This window comes from Vigna umbellata, chromosome 3 (genome assembly GCF_029865625.1).
Source record: "Vigna umbellata cultivar VRB3 chromosome 3, Vumbellata_1.0, whole genome shotgun sequence".
Lineage (NCBI taxonomy): Eukaryota > Viridiplantae > Streptophyta > Magnoliopsida > Fabales > Fabaceae > Vigna > Vigna umbellata.
The window spans coordinates 17753819-17773854 of record NC_142167.1 but is presented as its reverse complement, the minus strand read 5'-3'; the positions used below and the strand labels follow the sequence as shown (position 1 = coordinate 17773854).

The window sequence follows — 20036 nt, the reverse complement described above, 5'->3', positions numbered from 1 at the left end:
AAATTCCAATTTACTTTTTTTAATATTTCGTTTTGAATATACCAAATTTAAATAAAAAAACGTGAAAATTTACTTTAAATAACGTTTTTTCTCATAAAAAACTGTATGTATTAAAATAGATTTATCCATCAATTTAATTTTCTTAAAACATATAGTTTCAAGCTTTTGAATAATATTAATAACTCTTATGGTATAAGCAAAAATTCCAACATTACACCGAGGCTGTGAGGAAAGTAGCCACTTGCCATTTTCCATTAACTGAAATGAAATATCTGCAAAATGACCATAAAACCCCTAATCTATTGACGTGTCACTCAGTCGGTGGCTGAAAACGGAGAGGAAAATCTGGCTCTAGCCATCGTGCACCATGTCATTGCCTCGCAGAAAATGGGGATAATTCGGAAAATATTCCCTCATCTCTAATCCGTTATGAGAAGCTGAACCATCCTCTGCACAATCTCCTTCGAAAGCTTCTCATCCATGGCGAATACACTCATTTCGTCTCCTTCGTTCCTCGGCACGCCTCTTCCCTCGCTCCAACGCCACCACCGCACCACCACCAGGCTTGTCGCCACCAAGGTCCACGTCAGCCTCCACCAAATCCCCCCTCTCCACTCCATAAGCCACTCCATCGACTTCGTCGGTATCGCCACCAGAGCTGAAGGCCTTCTTTACACTCTCGCTGACGCTGCGGTTGCGGCGGACCCGGCTGCTCCCGCCACTGATGCTGCCGTGCAGAAGAACGGAGGCTGGTTCGGCTTCATCTCCGAAGCCATGGAGGCTATTCTCAAGGTAAACTTCGTACTCGTGCATGTTAGTTTTTAACTTCCTGAGTAGGGATTATTTGGTATTTGATAAAAGTTAGCGAGTTGTGTGACGCGTCACTTGCGGAGCACGAGCCTCGAAATTCATAGAACTTGTGTTTCTCGAGATCGTGTGGCTTGCTTAGATGTTGGTATGATACTCTTGGTCGTTGAGTTCTTATTAAGGAGAGAGATCATTGATGCTGAACTAAGTGATGTTTGGATAGACTTTTATGTAAGAAGAAAATAAGAAGGTAATGTACTAAATATGTTTAAGCTTATTCCGTGTAAGTTAAAACTAGTTCATGCATCACTTAAATAGAATGTTGGAGAAACGAGCTTCTTTAAATTAATCCATGCATAAGCTAATAACTTATGGAAGAAGTTTAATTCAGTGTGCTATGTTCTTCTCATGTAAATGTTCATTGAGAATTTTATTTAGCCAAGGCCGAGGTTTACTAGACCCTTGTTTGGGTAAAGTTCTCTCATAGAATAAGAAACTTCTCTCACGAGCTTAATCAACGTACACACTTCAGCTTTTACAGAAATCAGATAAGAGAACTTCAAGAGAAGATAAGTGCAAAAGTTGACTTAGTTAATAGGAAAACCTCTATTCATTTTACATTTTTTATATTCTTTCCCTATAAATTTGTAGAGAACTTATTCGAATAGAACCTAGAGAATAGAGAATGATGCTAATATTGTTAAATTCGTGGCAACTTCTGTTCCTGAGATGATATTTTGCAGGGCATGTGTTCAGTGCTCGCTTTTCAGCTGTGAATTCGATTGATAAAAAATTTCATGCTGTAATATATTATTTGTTTCATGGGAAGCTATACTTGGAATAGTAAATAGTGCTGTTTGTTTATAATGGATGGTATTCTAACTTCTGCGAGACAGTTTACGAACTACACAATTCACTTGGCAAGGTCCTTTGTTTGCAATTGATGTTATTTATAACAAAAGAAAAGAGGAAAACAAACTACCTAACTATAGGAAGCTCCCTTACTTCTTCTGTTTTAATAATTTGATGAATTTAACATTTTATTACTAAATGTTTGCTTGTTATTATTCAGGTACTTATATGTTTTTTTGTGGTTATTTGTTCTTGTTTTGGTTTTCAGGTGTTGAAGGATGGCCTTTCTGCTGTGCATGTGCCTTATGCATATGGATTTGCTATCATATTACTCACTGTTATAGTTAAGGCTGCAACACTTCCCTTGACAAAGCAACAGGTTGGTACAAATTAAGCAATTTCTAGGGCCAAAGGAAGCACGATAAATTTACAAATTTGCTGCAACCTTTAAATTATGTAAATCACTTTGTTTGAAACAGTTTTTTCCCATCTCGTTGGATTGAAAGGAATATTTTATTCTTCAAAGCCTGACATACTCTATGAAAACATTTTTAACAAGATCACAAACTAAATATGAATTTGATCTCTTGATTAACATATGTGTTGCAAATCCTATGGCGATTAGAAATTAGCCTATAATATATAAGTGAGGTGCAATCCTTAATTTACAAATCAGGTAGAGTTAAAGTATAAGCCTACTTGTTAAGAATATGTTTCGTTTGATTACAAGAACTGAGGATTTTAATTAAATCTATACAGGTTGAATCTACATTGGCTATGCAAAATCTTCAACCAAAAATTAAGGCTATTCAAGAAAGATATGCTGGCAATCAGGTGAGGGGTGTTGTTGGCTATTAAGCATCCATTTCGATCTTGAGTAAATATTGATTCATTTTATCTTATAATATTGTTGTTTCTAAACTATTCATTTTCTTGGCCTCTTTTTAAGGAAAGAATACAGCTTGAGACATCAAGGCTATATCGGCAGGCTGGGGTTAATCCATTGGCAGGTACTTTTGCTCTTAGTTTCGGTGCATGTTCTTCAACACTGTTTTTGAATAGTACCTTGACTCATGAAGCTAGTAAGCATTGGTTCTACGTTCATAATAAAACGACTGTGCTTGTGTATGATGACAAAAAATATATGGTTTTGAAGTAAGAGTTCTTACCAACAGTAATTATTTGATTTTATTTTGTTCATCCATATTGCTCCTGAACCTGACCTTTCTTTTAATAATCAGTAAATAGTCATATTATCTTAGTTTGGATTTTGTACATATTCTATTCAGCTACTGACGTATAGACTCAACTTCTACTGCAATGGCATCAATTTGTATAGGTTGTTTACCTACTTTGGCCACAATTCCAGTCTGGATTGGTCTCTACCAAGCATTGTCAAATGTGGCAAACGAGGTAATTACTCACTATTAGCTTTTATTATTTCAGCAGAAATTTTGACGGACAAATTACTCACAGAAAATGTTTATGTTGCTAATTATGGAAACCTTTAATTTGAAGGGACTATTGACTGAGGGTTTCTTTTGGATACCCTCTTTGGCTGGTCCTACTACCATTGCTGCTAGGCAAAGTGGAGCTGGAATTTCTTGGCTTTTTCCATTTGTGGTAAGACATCTTTTTCTTTGTTGGTGAAATAAAAAGTTGTAGTTGGCCTTTCTTTCCAATGTCCTATGAGTTTGGCATTATGATCTTTTAGCCAGAAGATTGTTTTCTCATTGTTGGAATAGTGAAGTTATAGGATGAATTGTTCACTTGAAGTCCTGTATCAAGAGGAAATAAATAGCAAACTTTGTAAATTGATTTTGTACTTTCTTTTTATCTTTATACAGTATCATAACAAACATCTGTTATTCAGGATGGGCATCCACCTTTGGGTTGGCAAGATACTGCAGCATATCTTGCTTTACCCATTCTTCTTGTCATTTCTCAATTTGTTTCAATGGAAATCATGAAACCACCTGAGGTAAACACATCAGTTCTCTTCCATTTCATTTTTTTATGATCACAACCTAAAAGATTTCTTTTGACAGACAGATCCTTCTCAAAAGAATCAACTTCTTATTTTAAAGTTTCTTCCACTCATGATCGGCTACTTCTCACTATCTGTCCCATCAGGATTAACAATTTACTGGTTAGTTATTTTAAAAACTATATTGATACCATCTTTTACAGTGTACATATTCTTATTTTTCGTGATTTAGCCATAACTTCAAACATTCTTTGCTTTATTATTGGTTTCAAATATAGTTATCTTGTACACTATCTAGGTATGTCCAATTTGGTAAGCAAACTTTAGTAATTGTGTTTTCACTACACTTTATTTCAGAAACAATTTCCTTGATATGCATGCAACAAAAAAAATACATAGAAAAAATGAACAAGAGCTTAAATTCTTTAGTGGAAATGATAGCATTTAATCAAGTGAATGCTTTTTCATCAATTTTAGATTAGGTAGATGGTCTGGACAGCCTTGCTTGAGTGCTAACGGGAGTAAAACAAAATTTCTTTGCTGATTGGTGTTGCGTTTCTTTTGCTAGGTTTATAAACAATGTCCTGAGCACAGCTCAACAAGTATGGTTGCGCAAATTGGGGGGTGCAAAGCCTGTTGTGAATGAAAATGCCAGTGGGATTATTACTGCAGGACGAGCTAAAAGATCTGACTTGCAGCCGGCAAAAGGCGGTGAAAGGTTAGTGTTTTCTGGTACATGATGCAGGGTTTCGATTGCTGTTGGATAATAAATTGGTGATCTACAGGTTTAAGCAGTTAAAAGAAGAGGAAAAGAAGAAAAAGTTAAGCAAGGCACTGCCAGTGGAAGATGTTCAGCCTCTGGCATCTATTTCTGCTTCTGATGATGGCTCGGACATAGATAGTGACAGCAAGGTATTTCACTTGTGGAGTTTATTATCATGATTAAGAATATTTATAAGTTCAATGTTATACATAGAACAATGTCTAACTATCTTAATTTCCAATCTTTTCTAAGATGAAACATCTTGTTAATTTTCCTGCATATGTGCAAAAATAACTGTCCAGCCATAGATTGAAGTTTGAAATTTTCTTTACCTGTTTTAATTTTTGTGTGACAGTGATGTTAACTAAGGAAAGTAAAGTTAGTCATTTCATGGGCCTTCTACCCAACTTTCTAGCTGAAAAAGTGTAGCTAAGATTGTTGGAATAATTTGAAACGAGGAAGGGTCAGATGGAGATGCAGTTGGGGGAGAGAAAGATGGAGTAACAAGTTGGACGGTCTGGGTGTGAATGGGGGGGAATCTACTATGAAGACAGGATGAGTGGGGAGAGGAGGAGGACGGGGGGAGTTGTAGGAGAAGACGAGAATGTAAACGGGTGAAAAAATATTTAAGTGAATGGTGGAGGTTGAGAGCGCGTGTAAGGGCTGTTAACAGTCCTCTTGGCCATCATCTGTGGTAGCATTTATAGGATTTTCTAATTTCACCTTTTTAGTTGTAGTTCTGTTTTCAGAAGATAAACCATAAACTTTTTAGCACTACCTACTGGTGGTGAGTCTCAAGTGTGGATTGAGAATGCGGAAGTTGAATAATAATAATAATAATAATATTCACGTACAAAGACTCATATATACCTTATGGCTTGAACTTATGAGTTTAACATGGTGTTTAGACTGCATATATGGTTCTTAGCCCGTTGTCGAAGATCTTCCCAGGATCTTCAGCTCTCCTCACTAACCCAACACTATGTCCCTTGTTCCATATACACCTAAAGCCTTGCTATATACGTCACAATGTGAGTGGATATTAAATATGAATACTAAATGAACTCAAATCTAATATCTTAACTGCTGAAAATAAATACCCTGGAAAGAGAATTTCGACCTTAAAATATAATTCCCATGGCTCAGATCGAAAAGGAGGTGTCTTGAAGTCTTGTTTTACTTTTAACAAAGCTGTAGGAAAGTACAGGCGAACGATCTAAAGCACTGCTCTCTTTTTAATTCCTCCCACGCTTTCTTAAAATTACCTGACCAAACCCCTCTCTGATCTCCGTCCCAAATTGTTTCGGAAGCTTGAGATTATACATCTGACCTTTTTTTTCAGACAAAAATTACCAGGACTTATTTATATTTTATTGTTTTGAGATTGTTTAGAATGTTCATTCTAAGATAAAATTCCCAATACTAAGTTACTTTGTTACAGGAACAGGAAGTTGAAGAAGGAGCCTATGCTTCTAAAGTTGGTGAAGAGGTTCAAATTAATTCTAGGGAAAAAAGAAGCAAGCGTTCGAAGCGGAAGCGTGCTGTATAAAGGACCGCCGCATACGGTTGTTTGTAGTTATAGTGAGTTTTGTATATCTCAAGAGATTATACCAGTTTTGGGTTGGCAATTGATTAAATATCCGTAATTTATTCCAGCATAATATCTTTGTTTCGTTGTTAAATTTCTTTCAACCAAGATCCCCCTCCAGGGAAACTAGGGAGCATAAAATCTTGCATTACAAAATTGTTGGCTGCTGACTGTTAACAGTACAGTAGTCCTGTACATCGAAAAGATATTGTTGAATGGAATCAGAATTCATTGTTATAAAATAATATATGATGCGGAATGTATAGACCGGTAGAGCAAAATATGTTTTCCAAATCGGAGCTGAGCTATTAAATCAGGGAAGACATTTTGGTCAAGACCTTGTGTGTCATTTTACATACACTTAGGCCAAGAATTGCTCAAGAAACTTAACACAAAAGCTGGTTAGTTAATAAATAGAGAATTGCTTTCCTTTATGCGAGGTCAATGCATTAGCTGATAAAGTACAAATATTCAATTAATCACCATTTTGTACATACACAATACTCCCAACAGTAGAATTGCTAGTCTATACCAATCCATTGATCTCAAAAAGCTATTGATGTCTCAACTGCACGCCGACGCTGAATCCATGTTTCCAACCTCTATGGTTTAGATGGCGGGCGTTGATTCCCTATTGGGTTAGGCCCCGATGGGCTTTTACGATTCTTTTCATTAACCTGTGATTTTGGTTGTTCAAATCAGAATTTTGTCATGCAAATTAAGTAAAAATATTAATATGTATGTATGTATATATATAATAGTACTCGTATATTTACTAACCCATGAAGGAATGACATTCCCAGTTTGCAGCTGTGGGGTTCTGAGCTTGAAATGAACTGAGTACAGAAGTATAAAATGACGTGAGATAGAATTACTCTCAATTACCATTGCTAAGTCATTTCTCATCAGTTTGTGAATGACAAAATAGACGAACAACGAACATACGGAAGAAAATAGTTTCACAGCTATATGCAAAAGAATGTGCAAATGCAATACCTGACTGCATAGCCTGAACATCGGCAGTGAAGTGATTGAGTGCAGAAGCTGGGAGCAGAAGCCATGCAAAGAGAAGCTGGATGAAGAATTGTCTTCTCATCAGTGGCATACTTGGAGTGAATAAGAGTGCTGCAGTCTTAATGAGAATGTCACGAGCATTTTGCTGCTTTTTATATGCTATATTTTTTGGTATCATATAATCATGACGAAACTTGAAATTTGATGTGAGAATGTTTGTAAAAAGATGCCCTGGAATCCTATGCCATTACGCACTGACTATAAAAGATCGAGGATCTGTTTTTATCCTCATTATGGATTGACTTCTAATCCGTTATCATTTCTCTGTTATCATTGTTTCCATGATAATTTTACAAGTACTTGCCATTATTTTTCTCTTGAGTGCTTCGCCGTTATGTCGGCATCCTTTATATATATATAACCCTTCAAAACCTTTTTTATAGAATTTGAGTTGGGCATCTACAAATGCTTGATGGTTGGATTATTCTTTCTAGGAAAATGACACTTCAACAACCATTTTTGACAACATTTAGACACGCGCACACGTGTCAAAATCTGAGTAGTCCAGTTGGAAAAATTAAATGAAAATGGACCACTCAGATTTTGACACGTGTGCGCGTGTCTAAATGTTGTCAAAAATGGTTGTTCAAGTATCATTTTCCTTCTTTCTAAGGTTAAGTTTGTACCAAAATTGGTAATTTCACATAGATATGCTAACCTGTTTTAAATTTTTTTGCTTAAGATAATTATGTTAAATACTACCTTAACATATTTACTAAATATTAAGTAAAAAGTCATTGAACAAAATTGTGAGGTTTAAACTTTACCTATTTAACTCCTTTTATATCTACGTTATATATGATCATTCACTGTTATATGATCATTCACTGAATAAGAAGTGTTACATTAGATAAATGTTTTTATCCAAAATTTGTTATATAGAACTATTGGGTATATAAAAATAAGTCTCTAGTAAAGATAACATCGTGAATATCAAACATTTCGTTCGAAGTATTGTTTTTCTTTGCAGCCTAAAAATTAAAGGAGAAAGATGTGGTTAAATTACTTTTATTTTCAAAATTATGTCAGTCTAATAATAATAACAAAAGGTTCAAAAATTTTAATTTATTTTAGACTTAAATGCTTACTTCGTTCTCATGTTAAGACGTGAATTTATGTTTAGTACTCGGTTTTAAAAATAAAGACATTGGGTCCCTATATCATGAAAAGTGTATGAACAAGGTCTTGTTCGTTAAGTTGCCAGCAACGACGTTAAGTTCATGCTGATGCGGTCATACTTTTTCTCTTCTCTCTTCTACTGTCCAACTTTCTCTCTCTTGCTTACCTTTTTCTTTGATGATTTGTTGAACTTGTGAAAGTGGTCTTATTTCAAATAAGTGAAAGTGGTCTTATTTCATCCCACCCTTGTATTTCCAATACTAGGTGTATTTTGCTTGCAAACATTATTCGTTGGTCACTGAACTTGCTTTCTCTCTACGTTTGTAAGTTTATGTAAAGAAGCTGACTATGTGCTATAGCTAGTGATTAGTGTTAGCTGACTTATGTGAGACATGATGAAAATCTTTAGTTACAAAGTCAAGGGTTATTATGATTGTTTGAATTGTAATTAAATCAAATCTAAATGCTACCAAAACAGATGTGCCAAAAATGTCATGGCAGTCACCCAAACATACCATTGTGTGGCCTTTAACCTCTTAAATAAATTCTAAATTAACTTTACTTTTCAATTGAACATCAATATTTCATTCTTAATTTTTCCTACAATTAATTTATTTCTCCATTTCTTTTTAAGTATTAGATTTTTCAAGGGTTTTGTTCTATTTATTTAATGTTTAGAAAGTTCAAAATCGTGTTAATTATATATATATATATATATATATATATATATATATATATATATATATATATATATATATATATTACAAGGTTCAATGATTATTCTATTAACAAAGTAAAAATTAACACAATAATATATAAACGTGAAAACTCCAAAATCGAAATATAATCATCACCGTTTTTTTTATGACAATTAGATAATAACACTATATGAAGATTTGTACAACACATAGGCTACACTCTCGTGTTTTTTGATTCCAAATACACTCACATTTTAAAAAAAAGAATTTAACTCAAATCTTACAATACTATACTCTAATAATATAAGAAAAGTTAAATATGAGCTTAAAATGTCTTTGATTGAAATAATAAACACTATAGATTTAGAGTCCATTATATAATCACCAACACTCACTTCTTATCTTATCCTACATGAAATGAGATTTTCCAATACGTAAATATAGCAATCGCAAAAGTAAATACGAGTGGACAAACAATAGTTATTATTTACCTAATTAATTTAATAATTTATATATATATTATAGGACTATAATGTGCATCATAGTGAAATTTGGGATGCAGGAAGAAAAAGTGAGGTGCAGAAAGAAAACCCACTATTCGGTTACAATGAATCTATGTTCATATGAGTCCACGGTCAATCCAATAACTGGTTGGGCCTTATTATTTCACCACTTTTATATTAATCTCAGGCTTCATTTTTTTTCTCTATGTGCTCCTAGAATTTTTAACTGCACGCGTAACTTTTAAAATAATCATTTTACCATTTGTAAAAAAAATTAGGTTTAGATTACTTTTTCAGAAAATGAATTTAAAATAAATTTTTAAAAATTTTCAAAATATATTTTTGAAACAAGATTTTCAAATAAGGTTTCCATACCTCATGAAATGCAATTTGAGGCGAGTTTTTCATAACATAATTTTTTAAACAAATTTTCTGAGATATACAAGATACCTTCCTGAACTAGTTTTCTAGAACACACGATAAACATTCCATAACGAGCTTTTTTCTAAAACAAGCTTTTCATAATAAATGATAACTTTTGAAACAAGCTTTTTTTCCAAAGCAAGTTCTCGATCCTTTTCTTCCTTGCAGTGGATAATGGAACTGTATCAGCAATGGTGCTAGTGGCAGTGACATGGTGGAATGAGGGAGGGTATTTTAATTACTTTTGTTATTATGAAGGTGCAGTTAATAATAATAGGGGTGGAAGAAGAAAATAATGCAGGTGCAGTTAACAATGAATGGTAATGAATAGATTGTTGAATGTGATGTTATAGCGATGGAAATGATGATTTATAGTGATTTTTAAGGGAGAGAATTTTATTTTGTATGATTCACTGTGATGTGCTTTAAGGTAAATATCTTTTCATTACATGAAATTATTATGATTTTACGAGTTTGACTCAAATGGATATATATAGATAAATCGAGTCTGATTATGTCTATGATATCGTCTAACGATGATAATTATATATAATGTGTAAATTTTGTTTACACGTATATATGTTTTAGCTAATTTACTCTTTATATCTAAAAAATCAACTGTGTGTTGTTTTTTTTTTATAATAATCACTTTATTAGTGTAAATAAATGAAGATGTACATGTAAATATATAAAGAGTAATGAGACTATGACACTTTTACATTCATTTGACACAAGTTACAAAAATAAAATGATAAAAAAGTGTAAATTTTTGTATTGTTTCAAGAAAGAAAAGAATAAAAAGTAAGGGTAGTGTCAAATTAATGTAAAATATTTAGGTATATCAAAGAATCTTTACTCACATATAAAGGATAATGATACTATAACAACATTTTTTTGACAACATTTTAACATGATCTACGTGTCATTATGTGATTGCTCCAAAATTACTCCACAATCGATAATAATAATCATAAACATCAATATGAACCAATCACAAAATGACATGTAGATGATGTTAAAATATTGTAAAAAAATGTTGTGAAAGTATCATTATCCATATATAAATACGCATATAAAGGATAAGGAGTAAGTTTATCACTTATTGATGATAAGAGAGCGTATGTTATATTATTTTAGAATAAAATTTTGTTGATCTAATAATTTAGATATATAAATGTTTTATTATTGTAGTTTTATATTTTGGATGATTGAATTAATATACTTTATGCTTTATATTTCATGTTTTCTGAATATTAATTATATAATGTTTTATTTTAGTAATTTTTTTACTATTAAAATAAAATATTACACTTTATAAAACTTCTTTTAAAATATGTGTATTTATTTAAATATATAAAATTGTAAAAACATTTTATAGTAACGTTATATTAGGCACTAATGGAAATTTTCTAGAACAATGCTTTACTATTTATTCGATACGTAATCCTTTAACAGGTATAAAATAATGCTGAAATTCAAGAAGGAAGAAATACAAAAAATTCATAAGACAAAATCTAAATTTACTCATTTTAAAAACTGAAAATAAACATTTAAGCACTTTTCATGTTAAAACATACATGTTTTGGAAAATTTAAATTGAACTATAAACTTACAGTTAAATAGGAGTTTATGCTGTTAAAAAGTTAAATAGTTAAAAACATGCTAAGAAATTAATCTTTATTTTATATAAGTGTTATAGTGTCCTAAAAAGTAATAAATACGAATTAAAATAATTTGTATTAAAAATATTTTTATCAATTTAAATAATTTTTCTCTATTAATTCGTCCTTGTTTCTCTTTTATTAAAATCCATTACGAAAAAGGTATTATAAGCACTTATAAAAAAGTATGTGGGGATAAAAAAAGGATGCAAATGAATTTGTCATAGTTTAGTAAGTTGGTCACAACAAAAACGTTTTTGAAGAATGGAGAGGATAACAAGCTAGCACTATTTACGAGGTCCTCGATATCTAAACTTTTTTCACCTAACCAAAGTTAAGAAAAAAAAATTACATACAAATATAGAGTTTAATAAAATGAATATTATTAAAGAAAAAGTTTAAACTTAATTCGAGAATAACACCAATAATTCATATTTCTAGCAAATACCATCATTCTATTACAACACACAAATCATAACATTAAAAAAATTGAAAAATAATTTTATTCATAAATTTAACTTCCCGTTTTAGTGAAATATATTATATACATTAACAATATAATATTTTTAGTAACTTTAATCATTACAATTATTATAAAGTGAGACACCTACATCCTAGAAAAACATAATATGAATTTTGTACGATAATCTTAAACTTTTGACAAAATTATAGTTTTTTTATTCATCCAGTTTTAGCCAAAGACTATGGGAGTGTCGCTCGAAGGTTCCAGGCCCTTAGTTTGCAATTCCCACTCTTCCCTTTTTTCTGTTATATCAATTTTGCCCCTTCTTTTTCTCCACATTCGAAATTCAAAATTCAAAATTTCAACGCCGTTTAAATGTACAGGGAAAGGGCAATTCGGTCCCACAAAGTAAAAAATATAATCCTCTGGAACACACCCAACAACCCAGTTTAGACCTTCATCCAAAACCCTCTATAAATAACTGTAAAGTATAGCCTTCTCCGGCATGCTTATATTTTCATTATTACTACTTACCAAGTCATGCCTTCTTCACTGTTTCTATGCACCTTCTTCATCCTCGCTGTCACCATCCTTCCCTCACCCACAGGTGCCCTTATCCTAACATTAGTTAACAACTGCAACTACACCGTTTGGCCAGCCATTCAACCTAACGCCGGCCATCCAGTCCTTGCCGGCGGCGGCTTTACTCTCCACACCCTCACCCACCTGTCCATCCCCGTCCCCGATGTCCACTGGTCAGGCCGGGTCTGGGCCCGTACTGGCTGCACCCACTCCGGCAACGCCTTCTCCTGCGCCAGCGGTGACTGCGGCGGCCGTCTCCAGTGCAACGGTGCCGGTGGTGCTCCTCCCGCCTCCCTGGCGCAAGTGGAGGCCCACCACGGAAACGGCGATTCCATCTCCTACGGCGTCAGCCTCGTCGACGGGTTCAACGTCCCCATGACTGTGACCCCACACGAGGGCAAAGGCGTGTGCCCGGTGGTTGGTTGCCGCGCCGACTTGCTAGCCACGTGTCCCCCCGTGCTGCAGCACCGTGTCCCCGCCGTTCACGGACCCGTCGTGGCGTGCAAGAGCGGGTGCGAGGCTTTCCATACCGACGAGCTCTGCTGTAGGAACCACTTCAACAGTCCCCACACGTGCCGTGAGTCCGTGTACTCCACCTTCTTCAAGCACGCGTGCCCCAACACTTTCACCTACGCCCACGACAACCCCTCTCTCATGCACCAGTGTTCCTCCCCGCACGAGATCAAGGTTATCTTTTGCCACTGAAAGAGACTAAACCGTTGTCTGGGTCATTGTTTGGTGACTCAACCTTTGTCTCCTCAATAACATTCCAGAGCAGAAGAAAAGTTGGCGAAAAGAAATAAGAAAAAAAAAAACATGCTTGTAATTTCTTCAGTAGTTGTGTTTTCTTATTCATCTTCTTAGAATGTTGTAATTTATGTTGTGTGGTTAAGAATAGAACTTGAGCTTTGTTTTAGCTGTTAGTTTTTGTTCTGGGCATCTTTAAATAATTCTTTAGCTTCTTCCTCCAGCTACTACTGGGTTGATACAGTGCTAAGAGTGTGATGATGGTGAAATGTGAAAAGAAAGAGACCGGTTCATCAAATGGGCTCCTATCTCGAGATTTTGATTCGTTTTAATGGGAGAAAAAGAAAGGTACCTGGTTTGACACGTGATTTCAGTCCTTTTTCTTGTAATTCTGACAAATTCAAGCAGTGCTACCTTTACCACGTTTTTTTTGTTATCTTCTATATTTTTGTTATTGTTTAGTAGATGATATACTCGTATGAGTAGACGATAAAAAAAGGTAACTAGACTTTTGTTCTTTGGATGGTAGCAGGGGGCATGTCAGCAAAATGTTCATAAAATTTGAACTGATTTGAAATACTGGTTTTATATTGAAGGAGTTAATTTGAAAGTGTTGGATTGAGCGAGGTGGAAATTTTGAGTGTACTTTCCGATAATTTTGCATTGTTTAATCTAATGCAGTGTTTCGTAATTGGTGAACTTTGTAGTGTCACCGAAACGGCTACTGGAAACCGTCCGAACGTGACGTGGAGTTGGACCTACTGAATAATGATGTGTTTTGAGCTTTTACCGAAAGCAAAAATTCAGTTTTTCTTAAAAGTAGTTATAAATAATTTTCTCCCAATATATATTTTCATAATATAACAGTGAAACTTGAGTTTGAACACAGATCAGATTACCAGAATTTTTTTTTATGATTTCATCAAGCTCGGTTAAATAACACATTAATACTGCCTGGTATTTTGTAGATTAAGCATGAAATTATGTGATATTGTAAATCAGTGAAACAATTAAAACAGAGCGATTGATCCTACACTTCATCTATCTCCTGTACTACAGTTTTGTCCTTCTTCATTTAATAAAATAATATTTTTTTAACCATTAACAATCCTTAACTCTATATTTTAATCTCTATATTAATCCCTACATGTATTTCATCTTATTAACAAAATTAAATTTAATATATTAAAATAATATTTCATATATATATTTTTCAAACAAATTTAATATTAAAAATAAATATCAAAAATACTAAATAATATATAATATCTAAAATACAAATTCTAAATTTAAAACAAATCAAATAAAAATTTAATTAAATATAAAAAGTAAAAAACAGAAAAGTAATAAAAAAATTCTAAACCCAAATTTCAACTTCTAATAGCTCCGCACTTAGTTCCAAGTGCGGAGTAGCTTCAAGTGGAAGACAGATCACAGCTCCAAATGCGGAGAAGGAGAAGACGAACCGCAGTTCCAAATGCGAAGAAGAAGAAGTCGAACTACAACTCCAAGTGCGTAGAAGATAAACCGCAGTTCCACGTGCGGTGAAGACGAACCGCAACCCTCTTAGGTGCACTTTCCTGTGCACCACCTATATGTTCGATCTTTGCCAACACCCTCTGCTACAACCGTAATGACAGGGGCTGAATCTGCATTTCCATCAACGTCCTATTCTCCTCCTCCAACCCCACCGCTTCTTTCTGGCACCCCGCCCTCATAACCTTTTCCAAAAAAAATCTCACCTTTAACAAAACATTCTAATTACCTTCAAAATGCCGAAAAGAAAAAACACTACAATGAATTAACGGTGGAGTAGTAGTTTTCCATATACCTGACTTGATAACCTTAAAAAGAAATGGTCAAAAATGAGGGAGGATGGGAGGAAGGGAGAAGCGCTAGTAGAGAGAGAAAGAAAAGGGGTGTAGGGTCTCAGAGATGAAATGCGTCAAAGAGAGATGAGAAGAGAAAGGGGTGGAGGATTTGTAAAAATTATTATTTTATTAAATGAAGAAGGGTAAAACTGTGAATTGGGAGGTGCAGGGCGAGACAGGTGAGGTGCAGGGAGCACCACACATTAAAACATCATTTATAGATGTACATATCCAGTCCTTGAAAACAAAACCTCAAATTTGGCTGTCAATGTATATGACCATTTTGACCCATCATTAGGGCTATTAAGATACTCAAACGACATACATCCTATTTTCATAATTCTATATAAGAAATTCAAACATAAATATGTCACTCATTCAATAATTTAATATTTTTTTCATATCCTAAACAACAGAAGATTTTAAAAGACTCTTAGAGGATTTTTGCAAGAGGATTTGTATTTTACAAGAGGATTTTTCCTTGATTGGATTTACGTATCTTGAAAAACCACTTTCAAAATTCTACGAGAAATTTTGTCACATTTATAATCCAAATCTAGAAAAAATATTTGGCGTTATTTCTGTCTCTTCATTTATTTTAAATTCGTCCTCTTTTCGACGTAAGAAATATAGATTTAAATTCCATGAGTACTATACATAACGAAATTCAACAATTGTTGAATCATAATGAACAACTTAAGAGGTAACAATACACATACTTGAGAAACATACGAAACAAACAGAAGCTGAGAACTCAGACGAGGACTTTAACTCAACAACTAAAACAACAATACGAGATTGATCTATAAGTGTTGAACCCTCGGCCGAGATCACCTTGAGAGCCATAACCAACCTTAAGAAGCAAGAACCAATCCTCTAGTAATATAAGTGTCAGAGAAAGTTGTGACCTCCTTCTAAAAATCCTAGCTCAACTTGTCATCATTCAAGGTGGAATGAATCTTAAGATAACATAGAAGGCAAAACTCTTGTTCAAACTACTTAAAAGATACTAGATGTATTGTTGGAATATTGAATGAGAGGGAATCTTCCCAAAAATTAAAGGAGATAATGTACTCCCAATCTTGAATAATCATCAACTAGATACTCATTTGGCCTATATGTAAGTGTTTGGTAATGACCATAGTCTGAGTTACAAAAGAGGACAAAAAGCAATACCTCTTATACTTCATAAGTTGAACCCTTCAATCAAGTGAAGAATGATACCAAACCATAGATAAACTTATTTTAGCTATCGTGTTCTCTACTCGCAACTTCAACATTACTTTCAAAGCCTTAATATACGTGTATGAATAGATTACCTTATAATGCAGATATTGCAAAAGCCTAAACTCGTTGGTTTGATGACAACTTGGTCGATTAAACTCTCTAAGTTTGGACTCACCTATAGGGGCAAGGACCGATGAAAGCACGTCTACTTCCTAACAAAGCTCCCAACGGCAAGAGAAGACCACAATTGATGGATGTTAAGCGATGACGACTCATCAAATAAAAGAGGAGGAAGCATTGAAGTAATACTAGAGGGGTCCGATAACATGATTATAGAGCAAGCAATCTAATTCACTTTTAGTACATCCCAATAATTAAACAGAATATAAGACATTAATTGTGACCTCTGCTTGGCACACAAAATCAAGGTAAATGAGTTGCAATGTCAAAGTGACTCTCAATTCACGACCAATAAAATAAAATGGGGTATTAAGCCAAAGAACCCTTCTTACAAAAGTATACCATATGGCTAAGGGACTTATTGAAGAATTCAAGGAATTCCAAATTTTTCATGTCTTACATAAAGAAAATGATCAAGCTAACATGTTATCAAAACTCGCCACTACCAAGAAGGTCGATCAATATATTGCTCCAACCTAAGAGAAACTTTTGACTCCTAGTTGGAACCAGAGATAAGTATTCAAGACTTTAACAACTGGGTCCAAATGGATGACCCTTATCATAAGTTACTTCACCTTGAACGTTTTGCTTGAAGACCCGACTAAGTCAAAACCATAAGAAGGCAACCATCATTTTATGTCCTACAAAATGGTGAACTCTTCGGGAGAGGATTTTCCATTCCATTTCTAATATGCCTTAATTTAGAACAATTGTAATATGTGTTGATTGAATGCATAGAGGAATAAGCGATATGCATTTAAAGGATCGATGTTGGGCCATCAAGGTACTTAGGGTTGGGTACTGTTGTCATACTTTAAAGAAAGCTACACATGACTTCATCACAAGATGCCAACAGTTCGAACCACTACACCAAATGCCTTTAAAAAACTTATACATGATAACCACCCTTTAAACATTCATGACCTATGAATGAATATATACTTTGACCCTTCCCCTTACCAAAAGGTTGGGTAAAGTTCCTAATAATAATTATATTTATTACTTTACAAAATAGATTAGAGTTGAACCATTCCAACAAGTACAAAAGTTATTATGGAAGAACATTATATGTAGGCATGAATTGCCCCACTCACTTGTTACCGATAATGGGTGACAATTCATCGACAAATGGTTCGAATAGTTCCTTACACAACTCAACATTAAGCACTAACTTTCCTCTGTTGAACATCCACAAATAAATTGTCAAGCAAAAGCAGCCAACAAAGTAATCCTTAACGAATAACAAAGAAAACTAGGCTAAGCAAAATGGCTTTGGGCCAAAGAGATCCCTTCCATATTATGGGAATATCATTACACACCCCAAATCAACTACGAATGAAAGTCCCTTGCAAAATAAGTCTCCTGCCTCTTAGCTTTCTCAAAACCTACAACATAAGTAGCTAGTCTAGACTTGTTAAGTCCACAACAAGTGGTGTGATGACAGTAGGAGTCGAGGTCGCCACAAGAGCAATTGACGGTGATCCAACATCAATCTTTTGTTTCTTAAGAGGAGGATGAGATATTAGTTCGACGTTTTTTCTAAAGAGCTTATAATCAAATTGGTATGACATGTATTTTACAAAAAAAAGGGCGAAAAAATGGAAAGGAAGTCATTCAAAGGGAAAAGTTCAAATGTAATGTCAATTCACCACCAAAGTAAGCTTCGGGGTCCTCATCATTAGTAACTTGGAGTGTTTTCCTACACTCAAGCAATATGGGAAGTTGTCAAATAGGCTTAATACCCCTTTTCTCCTTAAAACTCAAAAGGTTTTCCCCAATAGAGTTAAACTTAAAGGGACAACTCCAAAAAGGGGGAAATTTGGGCCATTAGTCAAGTATAAAGAAAAACTTAAATTCGACTTCATGAGTAGAGGCTTTCAACTTGAAAAAATAAGTCTTGAGTTTCTTAAAAGATTAGGTACACTGTGTGAAGATGGAATGCTAGGCACTATTTAATGATACTCAATCAACCTAGGACCCATGCTTCTGTTGGTAAAAATATGCAAAAGAAATTGAACAAAGCAAACAATCCTTAATTGCTTGCATAAGACCTGTAAAGCTTTTATAAAATCCCAACTATTTGGGTGAAGCTGACTAGGCATAACGTTCAAATAGGTTAGAAGATCGAGCTCAAAACTAGTCAAAGGGAAGTTTACATTAAAGACCTTAAAAAATATTCAAAAACAAAGACAAAGACACCCGTGTTATCCTTTGATGCCATTAAAACTCTATCTGAGAGAGAGTAGGGAAGAACAACATGCCCATCTTGGCAACTTTTGAAGGTAACAACAAACTTATTTACCTCATCGACAAAAATAAAATCAACAACTTCATCCAAGACCAAAGTATACCCAACGTCTCTTATAGGAAGAAAATAATCCTTACATAGCAGGGGAAGCTGCTTTTTTCCCTTACCCTTTAACTTAGCATTGTGTTTTCTAGGAACTACTACAAAGACTCCTAAATAAAGAATTATAGAAAGAATGATACTTAGGTGCTCTGGAGAAGAAACTCGATTGTCGTGATTAAAAGATGAAAGGAAGTCCTCATCCATGGGGCAATCTCCTTCTCTAACAAAGGATGAGTTATAAAAGAATTGGATGAAGAAGACATACCTAGAGATAAAGGATGAACAAAGAAGTACGTGGAAGAGAGCTTGAACGAAGGTTAATCGAAAATTGCATAATGTTGTACCATAACTAGAATTGAAGTAAATCAATAAGAAATTGAAGATGAAAAAAAAGAGTCTTGAAATTTAAAACAGGGGTTTCTTAAACATCGTTTGCCTCTAAGTGGTGAGAACCTTTGATGCTTCACGTTGATTCATCAAGCCAATGTGATGGTGACACATAAGTAAGAAAGTCAGTTGCATTTAATACAAAAAAGTGTTCCATGAGCTAAAAAATAATCATTACTCAAAACCTCTCATTAATGCAGCACACAAATCGAAAGGGAAATATCTTTATAAGTTAGACGTTACCTTGACTAGAGCCAACCATTTAAAGGCTGGTTAGCTTTCAAACCACTAGCATATGAAAACTGACTTCACCTTGACCAAACAGGTTGATTACCATCACAACAAAAGATTTAATATCTTTTTTGGTAACTAAAAAGGAACTTAAGACACATCAAAACTTTTGAGCTTAGGAAGGTTTATGTGCATACTCGACCTATGTCTATACCCAATCCAAAAAGGAAACCTCAAACTCAACAATTTTAATTAATTAATAGGCATTCAATGCATATGACGATTGCAGTCATATTTTATGAAATGATTATCCACCATCGTGATCAATATACTCAAACGACAAACAACCATATTCTCATAATACCATATAAGTGCTCGGATAAGTAAATATCACTCATTAAATAATCTGATATATCTTTTCTTTCATCTTAAACAAATCTTAAAAATTATGTAATGTATATTGTCATATCATAATTCAAACCTAATAAAATAAATAAAAATTAGTTAAAAAGAGAAATCACTT

The 20036-nt window shown here is 34.0% G+C and overlaps 3 protein-coding genes across 4 annotated transcripts; 2 read left to right on the top strand and 1 right to left on the bottom strand.

Moving 5' to 3' along the window:
* Nucleotides 1-366: 366 nt before the first annotated feature.
* Nucleotides 367-6091, top strand: ALB3 (63 kDa inner membrane family protein). Of its 2 annotated transcripts, none has more exons than XM_088109177.1 (11): nt 367-792; nt 1928-2038; nt 2419-2493; nt 2609-2669; nt 2999-3072; nt 3178-3282; nt 3533-3640; nt 3708-3808; nt 4215-4364; nt 4432-4558; nt 5857-6091. In XM_088109177.1, exons 1-11 carry the CDS (start codon nt 481-483, stop codon nt 5956-5958), a joined length of 1326 nt encoding a protein of 441 aa, XP_087965303.1. In that variant the 5' UTR covers nt 367-480; the 3' UTR covers nt 5959-6091. The 2 variants fall into 2 exon arrangements, with proteins under 2 accessions (XP_087965303.1, XP_047174551.1); XM_047318595.2 differs by having other exon boundaries at nt 374-792; nt 5851-6091.
* Nucleotides 6092-6422: 331 nt separating this feature from the next.
* Nucleotides 6423-7345, bottom strand: LOC124842168 (CLAVATA 3/ESR (CLE)-like protein). The gene is made up of 3 exons (XM_047318597.2): nt 6994-7345; nt 6778-6833; nt 6423-6674 (listed from the first exon to the last, which is right to left on the bottom strand). Exons 1-3 carry the CDS (start codon nt 7187-7189, stop codon nt 6600-6602), a joined length of 327 nt encoding a protein of 108 aa, XP_047174553.1. The 5' UTR covers nt 7190-7345; the 3' UTR covers nt 6423-6599.
* A 5089-nt stretch (nt 7346-12434) lies between these two features.
* Nucleotides 12435-13443, top strand: LOC124842188 (Pathogenesis-related thaumatin superfamily protein). Its single transcript, XM_047318620.2, has one exon. The coding sequence runs from the start codon at nt 12479-12481 to the stop codon at nt 13223-13225; it is 747 nt and encodes a 248-aa protein (XP_047174576.1). The 5' UTR covers nt 12435-12478; the 3' UTR covers nt 13226-13443.
* The last annotated feature ends 6593 nt before the right edge of the window (nt 13444-20036 follow it).

What these genes read in the sequence shown, in the direction of transcription:
- ALB3 (XM_047318595.2), top strand. Translation starts at nt 481, where the DNA reads ATGGCGAATACACTCATTTCGTCTCCTTCGTTCCTCGGCACGCCTCTT. An exon ending in TCAGGATTAACAATTTACTG is followed by an intron (nt 3,809 to 4,214) that starts GTTAGTTATTTT and finishes TTCTTTTGCTAG; the next exon opens with GTTTATAAACAATGTCCTGA. An exon ending in ACATAGATAGTGACAGCAAG is followed by an intron (nt 4,559 to 5,850) that starts GTATTTCACTTG and finishes ACTTTGTTACAG; the next exon opens with GAACAGGAAGTTGAAGAAGG.
- LOC124842168 (XM_047318597.2), bottom strand. Translation starts at nt 7,189, where the DNA reads ATGATACCAAAAAATATAGCATATAAAAAGCAGCAAAATGCTCGTGAC. An exon ending in TGTTCAGGCTATGCAGTCAG is followed by an intron (nt 6,834 to 6,993) that starts GTATTGCATTTG and finishes TTCTGTACTCAG; the next exon opens with TTCATTTCAAGCTCAGAACC. An exon ending in GGAATGTCATTCCTTCATGG is followed by an intron (nt 6,675 to 6,777) that starts GTTAGTAAATAT and finishes CCAAAATCACAG; the next exon opens with GTTAATGAAAAGAATCGTAA.
- LOC124842188 (XM_047318620.2), top strand. Translation starts at nt 12,479, where the DNA reads ATGCCTTCTTCACTGTTTCTATGCACCTTCTTCATCCTCGCTGTCACC.